The sequence below is a fragment of the Canis lupus genome, chromosome X (assembly GCF_003254725.2).
Source record: "Canis lupus dingo isolate Sandy chromosome X, ASM325472v2, whole genome shotgun sequence".
Lineage (NCBI taxonomy): Eukaryota > Metazoa > Chordata > Mammalia > Carnivora > Canidae > Canis > Canis lupus.
In genome coordinates, this window is record NC_064281.1 from 12,932,334 (window position 1) to 12,948,495 (window position 16,162).

The 16,162-nt window shown below is 40.5% G+C and overlaps 1 protein-coding gene and 1 non-coding gene across 5 annotated transcripts in view; one reads left to right on the forward strand and one right to left on the reverse strand.

Annotated features, from left to right (window-relative positions):
• TXLNG (taxilin gamma) overlaps nucleotides 1-15,880 on the forward strand; it is a 56,172-nt gene extending 40,292 nt beyond the window's left edge. For 3 of the 4 annotated variants that reach the window (XM_025437401.3, XM_035711343.2, XM_049107951.1), the window contains 5 exons: nucleotides 2,661-2,780; nucleotides 4,302-4,376; nucleotides 9,252-9,344; nucleotides 11,667-11,762; nucleotides 12,738-15,880. In XM_025437401.3, the coding sequence (XP_025293186.1) occupies nucleotides 2,661-2,780; nucleotides 4,302-4,376; nucleotides 9,252-9,344; nucleotides 11,667-11,762; nucleotides 12,738-13,058 (705 nt within the window). In that variant the 3' untranslated portion in view covers nucleotides 13,059-15,880. The remainder of the gene's footprint in view (nucleotides 1-2,660; nucleotides 2,781-4,301; nucleotides 4,377-9,251; nucleotides 9,345-11,666; nucleotides 11,763-12,737) is intronic. The other variant, XM_025437410.3, reaches the window with a different exon arrangement.
• LOC112655941 (U6 spliceosomal RNA) lies at nucleotides 1,765-1,871 on the reverse strand. The gene has a single exon (XR_003133979.1). It is a non-coding gene; the product is annotated as a U6 spliceosomal RNA (small nuclear RNA).
• Nucleotides 15,881-16,162: the final 282 nt, after the last annotated feature.

Below are 16,162 nucleotides of genomic sequence, written 5' to 3' on the forward strand. Positions count from 1 at the left end.
GGGGGTTTTATACTATTTGGGAGGAAAAATAGAACCTATTTCCAAGCTCTCATACCCATTGAAGTAAAGTTTATTGGAACGATCCATGCCTGCCAATCTTGGTCATTGGCCTCCAATTAAGACTTTTTCAAGCTAGTTGGAAAGTTCAGAGGTAGTGTCTATTAAAAGCAAATAGGCAATAGCCTTTTTTTTTTTTTTTTAAGATTCCTCATTTTTAGAGGTCAGATGGACAGAATTAGAGGCATCAGACTTTAAATAGTGCATTCGCTGCCTTTGAAGTTAGGGAAATATGCTTTTATGTGTGTTGTAACCCTATGTAAGTAGATTAAAATAGCTGATTAAAGAAAAAAAAAAGATTGGTACCTCTATGGGTTATTGTATCCAGTTTTGAAGGCAAACTTTAGATCATACTAACTTAGAGTCTTACATTCAGACCTTCAAAAACTTATTTTTGAGAAAGAGCGAGTGAGAGAGAACAAGAGAGAGCACAAGAGTGGGGAGGGGGCAGAAGGAGAGGAAGAAGCAGACTCAACTGTGCAAGGGAGCCCGGCACGAGCTTGATCCCAGGACCCTGGAATCATGACCTGAGCCGAAGGCAGATACTTAACTGACTGAGCCACCCAGGTGCCCTAAAGATTGTTTATTATTTAAGAGAGAGAGAGAATCTCAAGCAGACTCCCTACTGAGCAAGGAGCCCAACCTGTGGCTCGATCTCATGACCCCAAGATCATAACCTGAGCCAAAAATCAAGAGTTGGAAGCTCGACTGACTGAGCCGCCCAGGCGCCCCTAAAAACTGTTACTGAAAAGATTTTCTTTTTAATCACTCTTCTCTGCCTTGTGCTTTTTTTTTTTTTTTTTAATGGAGAATATAGACTTAAAAGTAGAGAATATGTCATCTGGTTTTAGCAGATGAAACCATAGTTTCAGCTTTCTTCCCATCACCCTGCCGTTGGTTATTTTGACACAACCTCATGGTGTCCTACTATTCTGTTCATATATATTTGAGGGTGTACCTCAAAAAGATAAGGATTTTTTTTAAAGCACAACCACAATATGATTTTCACACCTAAAAAAGTTAACAGTAATTACTTAATGTTAAATATCGAATCATTGTTCAATTTTCTGAAGTCCCCCTTGCATGCCTTTTTTTTTTTTTAAGCTGTTTCAATCAAGGTCTAAATAAAGCCCATCTGTTTCACTGGTTGATTGATCTTGAGTCTGTAACATAAAGATTTCCTCTTCATTCTTTTTTTTTTCTTACAGAATGTTTATTGAAGGAACTTTTTTATCTTAGAGAATAAATTTTTGTATTAGATTATAAAGCCCTCCATTTTCCCAAAATTATTCTTTTGGTTTTGTTTCATATGACAGTCTGGGGCAGCCTGGGTGGCTCAGCGGTTTAGCGCCGCCTTCGGCCCAGGGCGTGATCCCGGAGACCCCAGATCGAGTCCCACATCGGGCTCCCTGCATGGAGCCTGCTTCTCCCTCTGCCTGTGTCTCTGCCTCTCTCTCTCCTCTCTGTGTTTCTCATGAATAAATAATTTTTTTTTAAAGTGACAATCTGCCACATCATAGATGTAGAAAACTTGAAAATTATGTATGTTTAAATCACATTGCATGTGAGTCTTGTTTTTTATTTAAATTCAACATATATATAGAATATATATATAATGTGTACATATAGTACACATTAGTTTCAGATGTAGTATTCAATAGTTTATCAGTTGCGTATAACACCCAGTGCTCCTCACATCACATGGTCAAAAATATGGAACACTTCACAAATGTGCATGTCATCCTTGTGCAGGGGCCATGCTCTGCTTCTCTGTATTGTTCCAATTTTAGTATATGTGCTGTCGAAGTGAGCACAAATCTTACTTATTTTGGATGTTATCAAATGTTCTTTGGTCAGGAAGAGTTACTCTTTCTACATCTGAGAAGGGATGTTCTCATGACTTTATTGCACATAAATAACCACTGAACAATTTCATTTGGAAATTATAATGACGTTTTACCAAATCTCTAACACGTGCTGAGCACTGGGTACCTTACCCAGCATAACCACTGCACTGGCTTAGACCACTCTGCATTAGAGCATGATTCCCCCTCACTCAGAGGGGGGCGCTGAAACTCAGCAAGGGGAATGGCTTCCCCAGGCCACACACTAGCCAGGATTTGACCTGGGGCCACTCCAACTGTCATGTGACAGCATGCTGCCTCCAACTGAGAAATTTGGGGAAATTTAAAGGGAAGAGAAAGATCCAGGAATTACTGCGTCTAGTCTGTGAGTTGAACAGTTTGATCTCCTCATCCATCTTTTTCTTGATACACTTTGAGCCTCATTTTCCATTGTAGGGCAGAAATAGGAAGTACAAGTATATGGCTGATGAAGCTCCTTGACAGCCCACCTCCAAAAGGGAGAAGGGGGTACAGGATAGTAGCAAGAAGGCTCCCTTACTGCAAATGTAGTGTAGGAGGGCTTGCAAGGTGAAGGAAAGCACATGCTTCCGCAAGCACGGGGACCCAGTGTCCTTGGCTGTGGTGGTATAAGCAGGAAAAGCAGTGTGATAATAAGCAAAGTTTTGTAACTTGTGCTGTTTGCTCATCATTGTGTTCCTTTTTCATTAAGTGATGGAAGAAATTTTACTTCTCCCATAGCATATTGATAAAGTATTCAAACATAAGGAATTACAACAACAGCTTGTGGATGCCAAGCTTCAGCAGACGACACAGCTAATAAAAGAAGCTGATGAAAAACATCAAAGAGAGAGAGAGTTTGTAAGTTCTCTTTCTTAAAAAAAGATTTTTTTTTGTCAAAATTATAATCAAAGCCATTTTAAAACATTTAAACTTCTATTATTTAAACTTAATATAGTACCTGGGTCATGCTAACTGGTTTTTTGTTCTAGACTGAGAAGGGCATGTGTGTGTTAGAAAGTATTTTTTTGTTGTTGTTTTGTTTTGTTTTTATACAGAAGATACACTGGAGAGATTAGACCAAGTTAGTGGAAAGATCTGCACTCATTTGACTTTTTTGTGGTTATTTCACTTCTTTTGTGTAATGGTCACCATGTTCAAGAACTATACCAATATTGAGCACATCACATTTGGCAGTTCAATTTAATATCAAGCTTACCAAACACTGGTCTCCTGTATACTGTTATATTTTGTTCCAAACAAATAACTTGAAACTAGGGAAACTATTTGTCTACTTACTCTGGTATAATTTTCTGATAAAATTTTAACAGAATTCTCTATGCCTAATCACTCAGCATCGTTCCCAGAGTGTATGTTCAGACTATATTGCCTGTCAGTAATTGTGAATACAGTGGAATCTCATTGGGTATGTATATTTAACATCTGCAAATTCAGCTTTATGTACTTAACCAAAAAAAAGTGAGAAGTGATTATGGCAATGAGGACTATTCATCCAGCTTTCACTCAAGTAGTGTAGGCTTTGAGGAGAGCCTGGTATGAAGACTCTGTGAGTGGCCCTCATGCTGTGAACTTACCATGTTGAGTGTGAGTCTAGGCTTAAAAGAGACCTATTTTTCATACAGCACAATCCTTCTGCGAGAACTAAGTATCCTGTGCGTAATTGAAGAAACAGTTGTTCTTTCCAAAGTGGGAGTATAAGTTTCATACAGTCACACACATGTACATAGATTGCATGTATATACTTTGTAGTTGGTATAATGACTTTTTAGGGCTTATTTGGACTATGTGTGACATTTTACTTCAGAGACTGAATTTCAGCAGTTGCTTATTACTATGCAATTTCACTATATAATTTTCTTAAAAACCCAGTGTATAAAAGCTTTCATCCACTTCTCCCTTTCTATTTAAGAAGTGATCAGAAACTGGTCTCTGATTTCATTGCCTTGCTCTGTATCCTTTCACTCTGCCTCATCTTGACTCTCAAGGAGTAGAGTGGCTTTCTAGTCACCTAGATGATGTCAAGATTCCTAGTCACGTTTTCTGCTAATACCAGACTTCTAATTATTTTCACCTGAAACATAACAATTTAGTCTCGAGTTTTGTAAACCTATTCTTAGGTTTCCAGGGTACTCTTTCTAAGCAGTAAAAGATTATTCCAACATTTCTGAGTGTTAACAAGTGGAACAGATTGAAGATAATAGGTAATGAACAATTGATATAACTGAAAGTTTTATCTATAGACTTGTAGTTCTTGCTAAAATAATGAGTGGAAGGATTAAGCCTAAGTCTCTCTCTGGTCATTTGACATAGTCATATTTGTAATTACTATTAGTATTTTGCCAGAATGTTTCTGTTTTCTAGTTATTAAAAGAAGCAACAGAATCGAGGCACAAATATGAACAAATGAAACAGCAAGAAGTACAACTAAAACAGCAGGTAACTTGACAGCAGGGGATAGTAGCATTTGTTATTAAAAAAACAACAGCAACTATGGCTCATTTGATATATACCTTGAATCTTCTCTAAGATGCTTGTGCTTGTTCCCAGCCAGAACTGAGAGTGGATCATGTGTCCCTCTTGGAATTTCCCTCTTAGTTTAGGGTGACCAGCTTATTCTGATTTGCCCAGGACTTTCCTGGTTTTAGCACTGAGTCCCGTGCCCCAGGAAACACTTAGGTCTCAGGCAGACTGGGACGGTTGGTGATGCTGTCTGCAGTGTCCCCTTTCCAATATCCCAGGTATTTCCTCCCTTTCTCAGTCTCTTTCCACGTGTGTCTGTTAATTTCCAACTAAAGAAAAACAAATATTAAGATTATAGCTCTTTTGTATTAAGTTGAATTATATGAAATTGCTGATACTCCTTTGACCTACTAAAATGGCAGTTTCATACAGTTGAACTTAAAATCTTCAGAATTTTGTGCTGTGAGCACATAACCTACTTTAAAGACTGCCTATTAACTGCCATACAGTTCTAGTCTCAGAGCTGTGGAGATGGTGATTTTAATGGCGGCTCTCCCTACTTTTTCTTTTCTAAGTATATGATACATTATTGTTAAGTATAGTCACTGTGCTGTACATTAGATTCTCCAAACTTACTCTTTTTATAACTGAAAACTTGTACCCTGTGACCATCATCTTCAGATTTCCCCCTCTCATCAGCCCCTGACAACTACCATTCCACTTGCTGTTTCTAGGGGTTTGGCTTATTTTTAGATTCCATATATAAGTGAGATCATACAGTGTCTGTTCTCTGGCTTATTTCACTTAGCATAATCCCTTAAAGGTCCATCCTGTTACAAATGACAAGATTTCTTTTTTTTTTTTTTAATGGCTAAATAATACTCCATTGTGTGTGTGTGTGTATATATATATATATATCACAGTTTCTTTATCCATTCATCTGTTAGTAAGCACTTAGGTAGTTTCCATATCTTGGCTGTTTTGGATATTGCTGGCAATGAACACAGAAGTGTTCATATATATCTCTTTCAGATAGTGATTCTATCTCCTTCAGCTATATAGCCAGAAGTAGGATTCCTAGATTACACAGTAGTTCTATTTTTATTTATTCATTTATTTGTTTTAAAGATTTTATTCATTCATGAGAGAGACACAGAGAGACACAGGCAGAGGGAGAAGCAGGCTCCACACAGGGAGCCCGACGCAGGACTCGATCCCAGGTCTCCAGGACCACACCCTGGGCTGAAGGTGGCGCTAAACCGCTGAGCCACCCGGGCTGCCCCAGTAGTTCTATTTTTAATTTTGAGAAACCTCCATATTGGTTTTCATAGTAGCTGTGCCAACTTACCTTCCCACCAACAGTGCGTAAGAGTTCCCTTTTCTCCACACCCTTGTCAGTATTTGTCATCTCTTGTCTGTTTTATAATAGCCATCCTAACAGGTGTGAGACGACATCTCATTATGGTTTTGATTTGCATTTCCCTGATGAGTAGTGGTATTGAGCACCTTTTCATGTTCCTGTGGGCCATTTGTAGGTCTTTGGAAAAATGTTAATTCAAGTCTTCTGTCCATTTTTTAATTGGATTATATTTGTTTTTTTGCTATTGAATTGCATGAATTCCTCATCTGTTTTGTATATTAATCCCTTATCAGATGTGTGGTTTGCAGTTATTTTTACCTATTCCATGGGTTGCCTTTTCATTTTCTTGATTCTTTTGCTCTGCAGAAGCTTTTTAGTTCACTGTAGTCCCACTTGTTGAGTTCTGCTTGTGTTGCTGGTGTTTTTGGTATCATAGCCAAAATTTCTGAGACCATTTTCAAGTTTTTTACTTATGTTTTTTTTCTTCCAGGAGTTTTATGGTTTCAGGTCTTATGTTTAAGTCTTTAATCTTTGCGAATAGTATTAAGACAGGCATCCAGTCTTCCAATGCCATTTATTGAAGAGACTATCCTTTCATTATTGAGTATTCTTGGCTCCCTTCAAATATTGGTTGACCCTATTGTATGGGTTTATTTCTGGGCTCTCAACTCTGTTCCTTTGGTCTGTGTCTGATTTTATGCTGGTAGCATACTGTTTTGATTGCTTTAGCTTTGTGGTATAGTTTGAAGTCAGGGAACATGGTGCCTCCATCCAGATTTGTCCTTTCTCAAGATTGCTTTGGCTATCCCAGCTCTTTGTGGTTCCATTCAAATTTTAGGATTTTTTTTTTCTATTTCTGTAAAAGTACCATTGGGGTTTTGATAAGGATTAAATATAGATGGCTTTGGGTAGTGTGGACATTTTAATAATATTAACTTCTGATCCATGAACACAAGATATCTTCCACTTTGTATTCAAATTTTTTCATCAGTGTCTTAGTTTTCAGTGAGTAGATTGATTTATATCCTTGGTTAAATTTATTTCTAAGTATTTTATTCTGATGCTATTGTAAATAGGGTTTTTAAAATTTCTTTTTCAGATATTTTGTTAGTGTATAGAAATGAGACTGATTTCTGTATGCTGGTTTCACATTTTGAAACTTTAATAAATTTTTTTGGTGGAGTCTTCAAGATTTTCTATATATAAGATCATGTCACCAGCAGACATTACAGTTTTATTTTTTTCCTTTCTGATCTGGATGCCTTTTATTTTTCTTGCTTAATTGCTCTGGCTAGGAATTCCGTGTTAAATTGAAGTGGTGAGGGTGGGAATCCTTGCCTTGTTCTGATCATAGAAGGAAAGCTTTAAACCTTTCACTGTTGAGTACGATGTTAGCAGTGGGTCTATCATGTATGGCCTTTATTACATTGAAGTATGCTCCTATACCCAGTTTGTTGAGTATTTATATCGTGAATGGATGTTGTATTTTGTCAAATGCATTTTCTGTACTTTATTGAGATAATCTCATGATTTTTCTCCTTCATTAATGTAGAATGTCACATTTATTGCTTTGTGTATGTTGAATGATCCTTGCATCATCACAGGGATGATGTTAATGTGCAATTGAAATTGGTTTGCTAGTATTTTGGTTTTTTGCAACTATATTCATCAGGGATGTTGGCCTATAGTTTTCTTCTGGCATCCTTATCAGGCTTTGATACCAGAGTGAAGGCTAACCTTACATAGAATGAGTTGAGGAGGTCCTTTCTCTTCAGTTTTTCGGAAGACTTTAAGAAGAATTGGCTTTCGTTCTTTATGTGTTTGGCCGAATTCACCCGTGAGACCATCTGGACCGAGGCTTTTCTTTGTTGCTTCCTTGCTTTTCAACCCAAACTCCTTTTGAGTTTGTCTAATGCAGTCTTTCTCGGTGTTTGTCTTATGTGGAGTAAGGGTAGCAGAGGCTGCCTCCCCACTCAAAGAAAAAGTACAGGAAAGACTTCCTGTGTCTTTATGGACAAGTAAAGTGTTTACCTATAGATAGTTCACCCTTTTCCAAGTAACTAGATACGTTCTGTTGAAAAAATATTATTCATTTTAAGTTTATTATGTAATTAATGTATACGTAATGTACGGTCTCTAAAATGCAGATACATGGAGACTGGTCCGAATCTTTAGGAGTACCTCTTCTCAATGCTAGTTTGTCTTTGGGCATGTTTTACGATGTGGTGATGCTCTTTTCCTGTAGCTAACCTAACCTAGAGTGAAAATTCAAGAAGTCTTTAGAACTTTCCACTGTATCTTAGGATTGTGCTAGATTGATTCTAGGGAATTTGAACCCCTTATTAGCTCTATAAACTCAGTTGTCCATATAAATGGAGAAGAGTATTAATGTGGGAAAGGCATATAAAGTCTATTTGTATAAGCTTTGGAAGATAGACTTTAATGTGGGAGTCATTGCTAAGTCCAGTGCAAAGCACCAGAGGATCCTTCTATGAAGCTCCCAGGCAGCTGATTCTGTTGGACTGTTACCGTTGCAACTTCTGTTGTCTGTGATCTCTGTTACCCTGAGTTGTGTTAATCTGATTAGTTTATTTCCTTTGCTGTCACATCTTTCTTTTCCTAGTCCCTAAATGTGGCTCTCGTCAAAAGTTGGTCTCATTCTATGCTCTTACCATGTCCGTTTCCAGCATTTGTTGAGGACGGAGTCAAATTGGTGTTGGTTGACCCAGTGTTCTGTAAGGCAGGCATGTAAATCCAGGTGTGATGGTAGTTCCCACTTACTAACTACCCACTGTGGGCCAGCCTTGAGCTCTCAGATGGGGCAGTCTACCTGGATATTCCATCTTCAAGAAAAAAAGCTATGAACATGCATTTAAAGCTTTTAATATTCTACAACACACCAGGGTTATTATTAAGGTTATTATAAGCAGGATAATTTCCAATATTTGAACTTTAGAGCCATGGTCCCCAAGACCCAAACCAATCAAAAGGACCTCATCCCACTGAATTCTTTCTCCCCCGCTACCAAGCCAGTGCTTTGTCTTCTGTTTCTTTTGTTAAGGAAAGAGCTATCCTTGATATCAAGCTAAGAACTGTACAGGTGGTATTCTAAAAGAAAGTTCTTTTTCCACGGACAATTTTTCAAATATAAGGAGAGAGGGTAGTTCATGAAGGATTAGTTATATGAAATTTGTAGTTATACCAACTACATCCTTTAGTTTTTATTATAATTGGTGGATTGGAGATAGTAAATATTTGTACATTTTTAGTATTTACATCTGAAGATGTTTAAGTTGCAGTGAATTTCAGTGGGTTATAGAACTTCAGCTGTCTCTGTCTAGTAGCCAGGGGCTGGGTGCGTGTTTATTTCTGTCACTTGTAATAAGTAACTAATGTGTAACCAACCATATTATGTCCTTTTAGAAAGTCTTTTGGAATGTTTAAATTGTTTACCTAGAACTCAGAATATTTCATACTTTTTTCTTCTTTAGCTTTCTCTTTATATGGATAAGTTTGAAGAATTCCAGACTACGATGGCAAAAAGCAACGAACTGTTTACAACCTTCCGGCAGGAAATGGAAAAGGTATTTTTGCATATTTTTAGTAGAATATTACCTAAAAGGGAATTTATAGAAGAAGCTGTTTTAAGCATGATCACTACCTGGATGAGTTGACGTTGTTACAAGTAGTCTTCATTTCCTCTTTTCTGATCCTCCAGTGGCATCCCATTTCGTCATTTTCCCCTTTGGTGTGCCCCATGTAGCTAGTAATCTCTATGCTCTTAAACACTATCTTTAATAAAGTGAATTCCTCTATTAAATAGTTTGTTGTTACACACAAAGTGGTTTCTTTTTTGTTGTGTTTTTTGTTGTATTCACTCAAGTGACACCCCACCCCTCTTTCACAGAGCTCTGTGATTTTGGAGATTAAAGACATCCAAGCCCAGAACAGTAATTGTATATATATGTAATTGAATATGTGTACTTATATTTTACATATCTGTAATGAACCAAAATATGTCTGTGCTTCCTTTTTTTTTAAGATTTTATTTATTTTTTTTAAAGATTTTATTTATTCATGATAGACACAGAGGGGGGTAGGGGCAGAGACACAGGCAGAGGGAGAAGCAGGCTCCATGCAGGGAGCCCGGTGTGAGACTTGATCCTGGGACCCCAGGATCACACACTGGGCCAAAGGCAGGTGCTAAACCGCTGAGCCACCCAGGGGTCCCCTAAGATTTTATTTTTAAGTAATCTCCACACCCAACGTGGGGTTCAGACTCACAACCCCAAGATCAAGGGTCACATACTCTGCACCTGTGCCAGCCAGGTGTCCTGGTGTTTATACATTTTTAGCTTTTTTCTTTTAGCTGTACTCCCACTGAATTTTTTCTCCTTCAACCACACACATTCATTCTTTGGCTTCTGCTTAATTTTCCTGCCTACATTAAGGAAAGCGATATCCTTGATACCAAGCGGAGAACCAGAATATTTCCATACATATCCATCTGTCTGTCCATTCATCCATTCATCCTTATTTTATGTGGCACGTTCCCCTTCAAATGGAGCTTTATAAAATGGTGGTGGGTCGGGGAGAAGTACAGCCTGGCACTTTGAAAGCATTCAGTAGATGACTAGATCTTCTATAGTGGCTGGGAGTGTGTGCTCTGGGTAATGTCCCAATTACATCATATAATGCGTGACTGTGGGCAAGTGTTTAACCTTTCTGGGTCTTCCTCATTAAAAATGACAAAAATACCTACCCTCCATAAAGAGGAGTATTTCAGACGGCGCTTTGGCCATGTTTAAGTGCTCAAATTACCACCTTCAGGTATTTTTAGACTCAGTAGTCTGGAGAATTTGGTGAGGTGCGTCTTCGTTCTGCCCGAAGAGTCCTTCGAGGGCCACTCTTCTACACAGCAAGTGCCATAGCCGGCCAGTGCTCACCATGGGGGCCGGACGGAGCTGGAGTCATGCGCTCCGCTCGCTATCCTCTCTGCTCGTGGCTTAGCACCAAACCCAGGTCTTCATGAGTTCTTCCCATGGCCTTTGTCCCACCCTGCCTTGTGTTACAGTTTTGTGGGTAATGACCCACTCAGCACAGGGTTGTATCCTGGTGTCCCTTATAACAGCACCTGGCTCAGTGCCCCACCTGGAATCAGAGCTGGGGCACAGTCAACAGTGCATGAAGGAATCTTGAAAATGGGGCTCAGTGACAGGCACAGAGAAGTCTCACTGTGATTTCTGAAAACTGGGTTCTTGAAGTCTAGGTTTAAGAATGTTCCCCTTATTGGGGGCATGTTTTATCTTAGCCGAACCTGAAGTCAGCCTCGTGAGTGCTGAGAATGCCCAAAGCTGATGATACACTACGGTCTCTTTCTTGCTCACTGGAGTGTTACCGAAGTGACACTGCCTATAGTTCTGAAACTGATGTGGTCTTGGAGGTTTGTGGGAGATCACCAATTCTGAGTCTTTGGGGGAGCTGGAAACCCCGATCCTTCCAAGAACCAGATGAATTCATTTAATGACTAGGAAACTGACACGGACAGGTTTTTGGTACAGCCTGGGGAAGGAGGTCCCTTGTTAACCACAGCTGGGAGGAAAGACGCACTCCAGCCTAAGCTAGAGTTCAGTGTGCTGTCTGACCCCTTCCTCCATGTGCTCCTGCCTCTGAAATTGAGATCAGACTCGTTTTTCTCATAATTTGAAACCCCTACCTTGGTTCCTGCTGCTGCCACCGTAGGAGCTTCTGAGATCAGCTCTAGCACCGATGGACAGGCACAGCTGTCAGCTGGACGAGGCGGGTGCCACAATGGGGGTGGGGTAGAGCAAGCTTTTGTGGTGGGACGGGGGTAGAGCTAAGAAATGGAACTTCGAATTTACATTTGCAATTGTGTTGATTGACAGATGACAAAGAAAATTAAAAAACTGGAAAAAGAAACAATAATCTGGCGTACCAAATGGGAAAACAATAACAAAGCACTTCTGCAAATGGCTGAAGAGGTGAGGAGGTTTCCCATGGTTAAGGTGTGTGTGTTGTCATGGGGACTCGTGAAGCTCAAGCACCTAACAGGGCAGGGGGCATGTGGTGTCCCCACCGCCGTAGTTGAGGGCTCTGGCCAGAGCCGGGGCTGGGAGGATGGCTCTCTAGAACCTGCAGCTGTCTTTGAGGCTTGCAGGTGGGGGGCCTGAGTGAGGTACTAGGTTCCCGCCGCGCAGCTGAGGAGTGCGGCCTTCTGTCGCAGATAGCCACAGCACGGAGATTTTGCTTTCCTCTACAGCAGTGGCTTCTCAGGCTGGGGCTTGCATCACGCTTGAGCTTGGAAAGACCCAGATGGCTCGGTTTCACCCACTGTGACTGGTTCTGGGGTGGGGCTGCAGAATCTGCCTTTCTCACAAGCGTGCGGCGGCGGCGGCTGCAGGGCCCACCTCCAGAAGCCTGAGCGCACTGCCCAGTGCCGGATGCGGACAACTCCTCGGTGCCTTTCCTTTTGCCTTGACTGAGTCTTCAAAAGAAGCAGCAAAATGTTTTTTTTTTAACCCGCTGAAATGTATCGTTTACAAACACAAAATCTCATCTTGAATCTTGTTATCTAAAAATTGGTAGAACAAGAGAAATCTATGTAGAAAAGAATCCTTTCCTCTTTAATCAGGCCCTTACTTTTTTCATCTTTAGCTTTGTGAGGACTATCTTGAATTTCTTTTATAGTTGACCAATACCGAATGTTTCTAAAAGTGGGTTTTGGTCATTTTGTTACCCTAGGACAGTATTAGCCGTTAAATATCACCTGGTACAGGTAGATCAGATCGGTATGCAGCGAAGCTAGCCACATGGTTAGGTGGTGTGTGCGGAAAGGCGGTGCGCTTGGGGGACTAAAACACTTTTAAACATGGCTCAGTTTGGTTCATTTTTTTTTTGTATCCTGTAACCTGATTGGTATTCAGTGAGGTTACATAAATCCGCTTTTTTCCTTACAGAAAACTGTCCGTGATAAAGAGTACAAGGCCTTTCAAATAAAACTGGACCGGTTAGAGAAGCTGTGCAGGGCTCTTCAGACCGAGAGGAACGAGCTCAACGAGAAGGTGGAGGTCTTGAAGGAGCAGGTCTCCGGGAGAGCTGCGGGCGAAGACCCGGCGCTGCCTGGGACACAGCCCTGCACTGGCCTGGCGGCCCCCAGGGAGCTGAACACTGCTTCCAGAAGCGCCCTTGGAGGCCCCCTGGAGGCTGCACCCAAGGCCGCGAAGGAGAAAACGGCCATGTCTGCGGGCGCGGGGCCAGGTATCGAGTCCGTTGACTGAAAGGAAGTATGATCACTGTATCGAGAGCTCTATTTTGTGTATAACTTTCTGTTAGTAGTAACTATTGGTTTTGTGGTGAAAATTTTCTTACTTTTTCTACCATATCTGTATTTTCTTAGAACTACTGGACTTATGTGGTACAGGAGGCTGCTTAGCAGTTTTGAATAGTTTTCCTCTATACATTTTCCTCAGCCGTGTTGCACATCTGCCTCATTTCCCTTCATTGGAATGCATGTGACCATCGCCTTGTCCTAGTTTCCCTGTTCCCTGCACAGAACTATTCAGATTTCACTGGAGACAGGGCCGATCATCACAAGGGAACTTTGTTCTGATAATGGTTCCTTGATGTGAAAACAATATTGATTCAAACATGGCCCCCCCCAATTAATAATACTAAAAAAAAAAAATCTGATTAGTTTTGTCTCCTAGCCCATTTAAATGCTAAGTAAAAATAAAGTTGGGTTGGGTCAGAAATAAGTATAGCATCCTTGATCCAAATTAGCTTTTTGGTAATACTTCTATCACTTGACAAATTGACATGGCTGCAAGCCTCAAATACTCAAAGTTTTGGCAGATTAAGTACATAAAGCTGTCACTTTTAAAGTCGCATATACAGGCAATTCATTGGACAAACAAAACAAGGTAATGTTATGTGACTACTACTGCTTTGGATTCAGGTTAGAACCAGAACCCGTTTGAACTTGGACCCCAGATGGTCACCCTGGAGTATGGTGGTATGTTGGCTTTCACGTTGGGATTTGGGTAGGCGTCCTCCCCTTCTACAGAAGGCAGCGTCAGGAGTGGTCATTTGAAGACAAGGAGGGTGAGGTTGGTGTATTGCTCTCATTAAGCAGAAGTCCCTCTGCTACCTTGATGCCTTCTGGCTACTTGAAATTTGGTGATCAACTATTTTTGCAAATCCCGATAGCAAAGCTCTCCAGGTTTTTTAACTTTTTTTTTTTTTTTTAACTTATTTATTCATGAGAGAGAGACAGGCAGAGACAGGCAGAGGGAGAAGCAGGCTCCAGGCAGGGAGCCCGACGCGGGACTCGATCCCGGGTCTCCAGGATCACGCCCTGGGCCGGAGGCGGTGCTAAACTGCTGAGCCACCCGGGCTGCCCTCTCCAGGTTTTTTTAAAAGGGAATTTTAATTGTGGATCATGTTAACCACAACGGGTTTTATTTCCAAAACAAAGACTGGAACCCACACTATTAACTGTGGGAAGACTTGGCAGAGTCTTAAGTAGTCTGGATCTATTACTTATGCTTTTGGTCTGGTTCTCACCCCTTTTCTTAGTTACGGTCCTTTTAAGAAAAAAGCCAGTATTATCAAGGTCTCTCTACTTGGACTGGGGGAACTTTCCATATGAAGCATGTCACTTCTGAATTAGTTCCTTAACTTTCCTGTGTTATGATGTTGAATATGGCTGAGTTACGCAAATGATAAGTCAGGTTACACCATGCAAGTTTGGACTTTTGCATTGAAATACTTTACCACAATTGATACTAGCACATTTCATGGAGCAAAACTATCAAACTGAGACTGCAATTGCTCACTGGGCCGAATTGAGTCCGTTCTGTCCAGTTAACAAGGGTTTTCTCTTTAAAGCGGTCTTGTAAAGTCCTGTTGTATTCATGGTCTAAAGTGGGTTGAAAGAATTGAAAGTTGTCTGATAAGCTTCCGCCATTGGTCATAGGAATCAAGGGGCCAGACGGTAGAGGAAAAGAAAACCACAGAGCAGGTTCTCTCATTACTGTCAAAATGAGTCGGAAGCAAAAACAATCCCCTCCTCCAACGGCCTCGTATAAATATTCCTTTCTGCTACTAGATGATATGTTGGACTCATTTCCCCTAGAGGAAACGAAGGTATATATCAGAAATATAATCAACTTTTAAATTAGTACTAATCATGTTTCACAAGAACTCTGCTGGATGTACAGCTCTTACTGTTAAAGCCATTCGTGTAGCCCACCACGTTTCTTTGTGGTGCTTGTCCTGTGTGGAAGATGTAAATCTTGGACCTGTTGCATATTTTCAAGGGCTTTCTAAGCAATGTGATTAACAGTCCTTGGCCTGCTGCTTTTGGCTTACTATGTATTTTGTAGCTAGATGCGATCATGGTATTTAAAGGAGCTCGATTCTCTTTGGGATGCATGAGGTGTCCCTTCAGAATCTTTCCTCCCATTACCCTGTGAATAAAAACAAATGGGCCCTTCTGCGGACACCCCCCTGAAGCAATCACCTCACCAGCCCAGTGTTGTGGCTTTGTAGCACGCCCTGTATCCACCGTATTCTAGAACACTGTAATGCTGTTAGGCTGGTCCAGAAAAGGTTTAAATGTCCCATTCACTTCGACTGCATTTGTTGCACCATCATGGAATCTTGCTGTGTATTATTTATAGTGGCGGTAGACTCCAAGGAGTAGAGAACACTTGGGTCTTGGATCATGGACCATTTCATCCTCAGACTTGTTAGGAGTACATTTCTTGGTCTTAAGACCAGCGTTTTTTAGTTCTGTATGCAACTGCCTTTATTACACCTGGTTATCACAATTCAATTCTCAGGTGTTGCAGAAAAATCTACCTCTTTCAGACTGTAGATGGAAATAACTGTGAAAAACAAATGATGCAGAGATCTTCTAGTTTGTGCTAAACACACGGCTTTATTTTTACAGCCCACGTCTTTCATGAGGATACGAATTGTTCAGAGGCAGTCTTGTTTTGCTTTTCAAAGACATTTTGTAGAGATTTTTCACTAATGTGAATCTGATTTTATCTACTCGATTCTGTATAGATTAAGTAAATATGTATGATAAATTTAACCGCTTCTGTGTATTTTGTTGCCCGTGTGACCATAACTGTGTATAACAACTGCAAGGACAGCTGCAGGTGGCTGGTTTCTCGGGCCTTAGAGAAAGGATGGAGCACCCCCTTACCCTGGGACTGGGTAGCAGAAGACTCATTTGGTGTGTCTAGACTCCTGTGCATACCTTTTTTCTGCCTTTAGAAAAAAGAAAAATTCTATAGTTTACCTGCTGTCAAACTTAGAAGACTATACTTTTGCATTTCCACAAGTCTTGGCTGCCCCTATGTGTATTAGCATG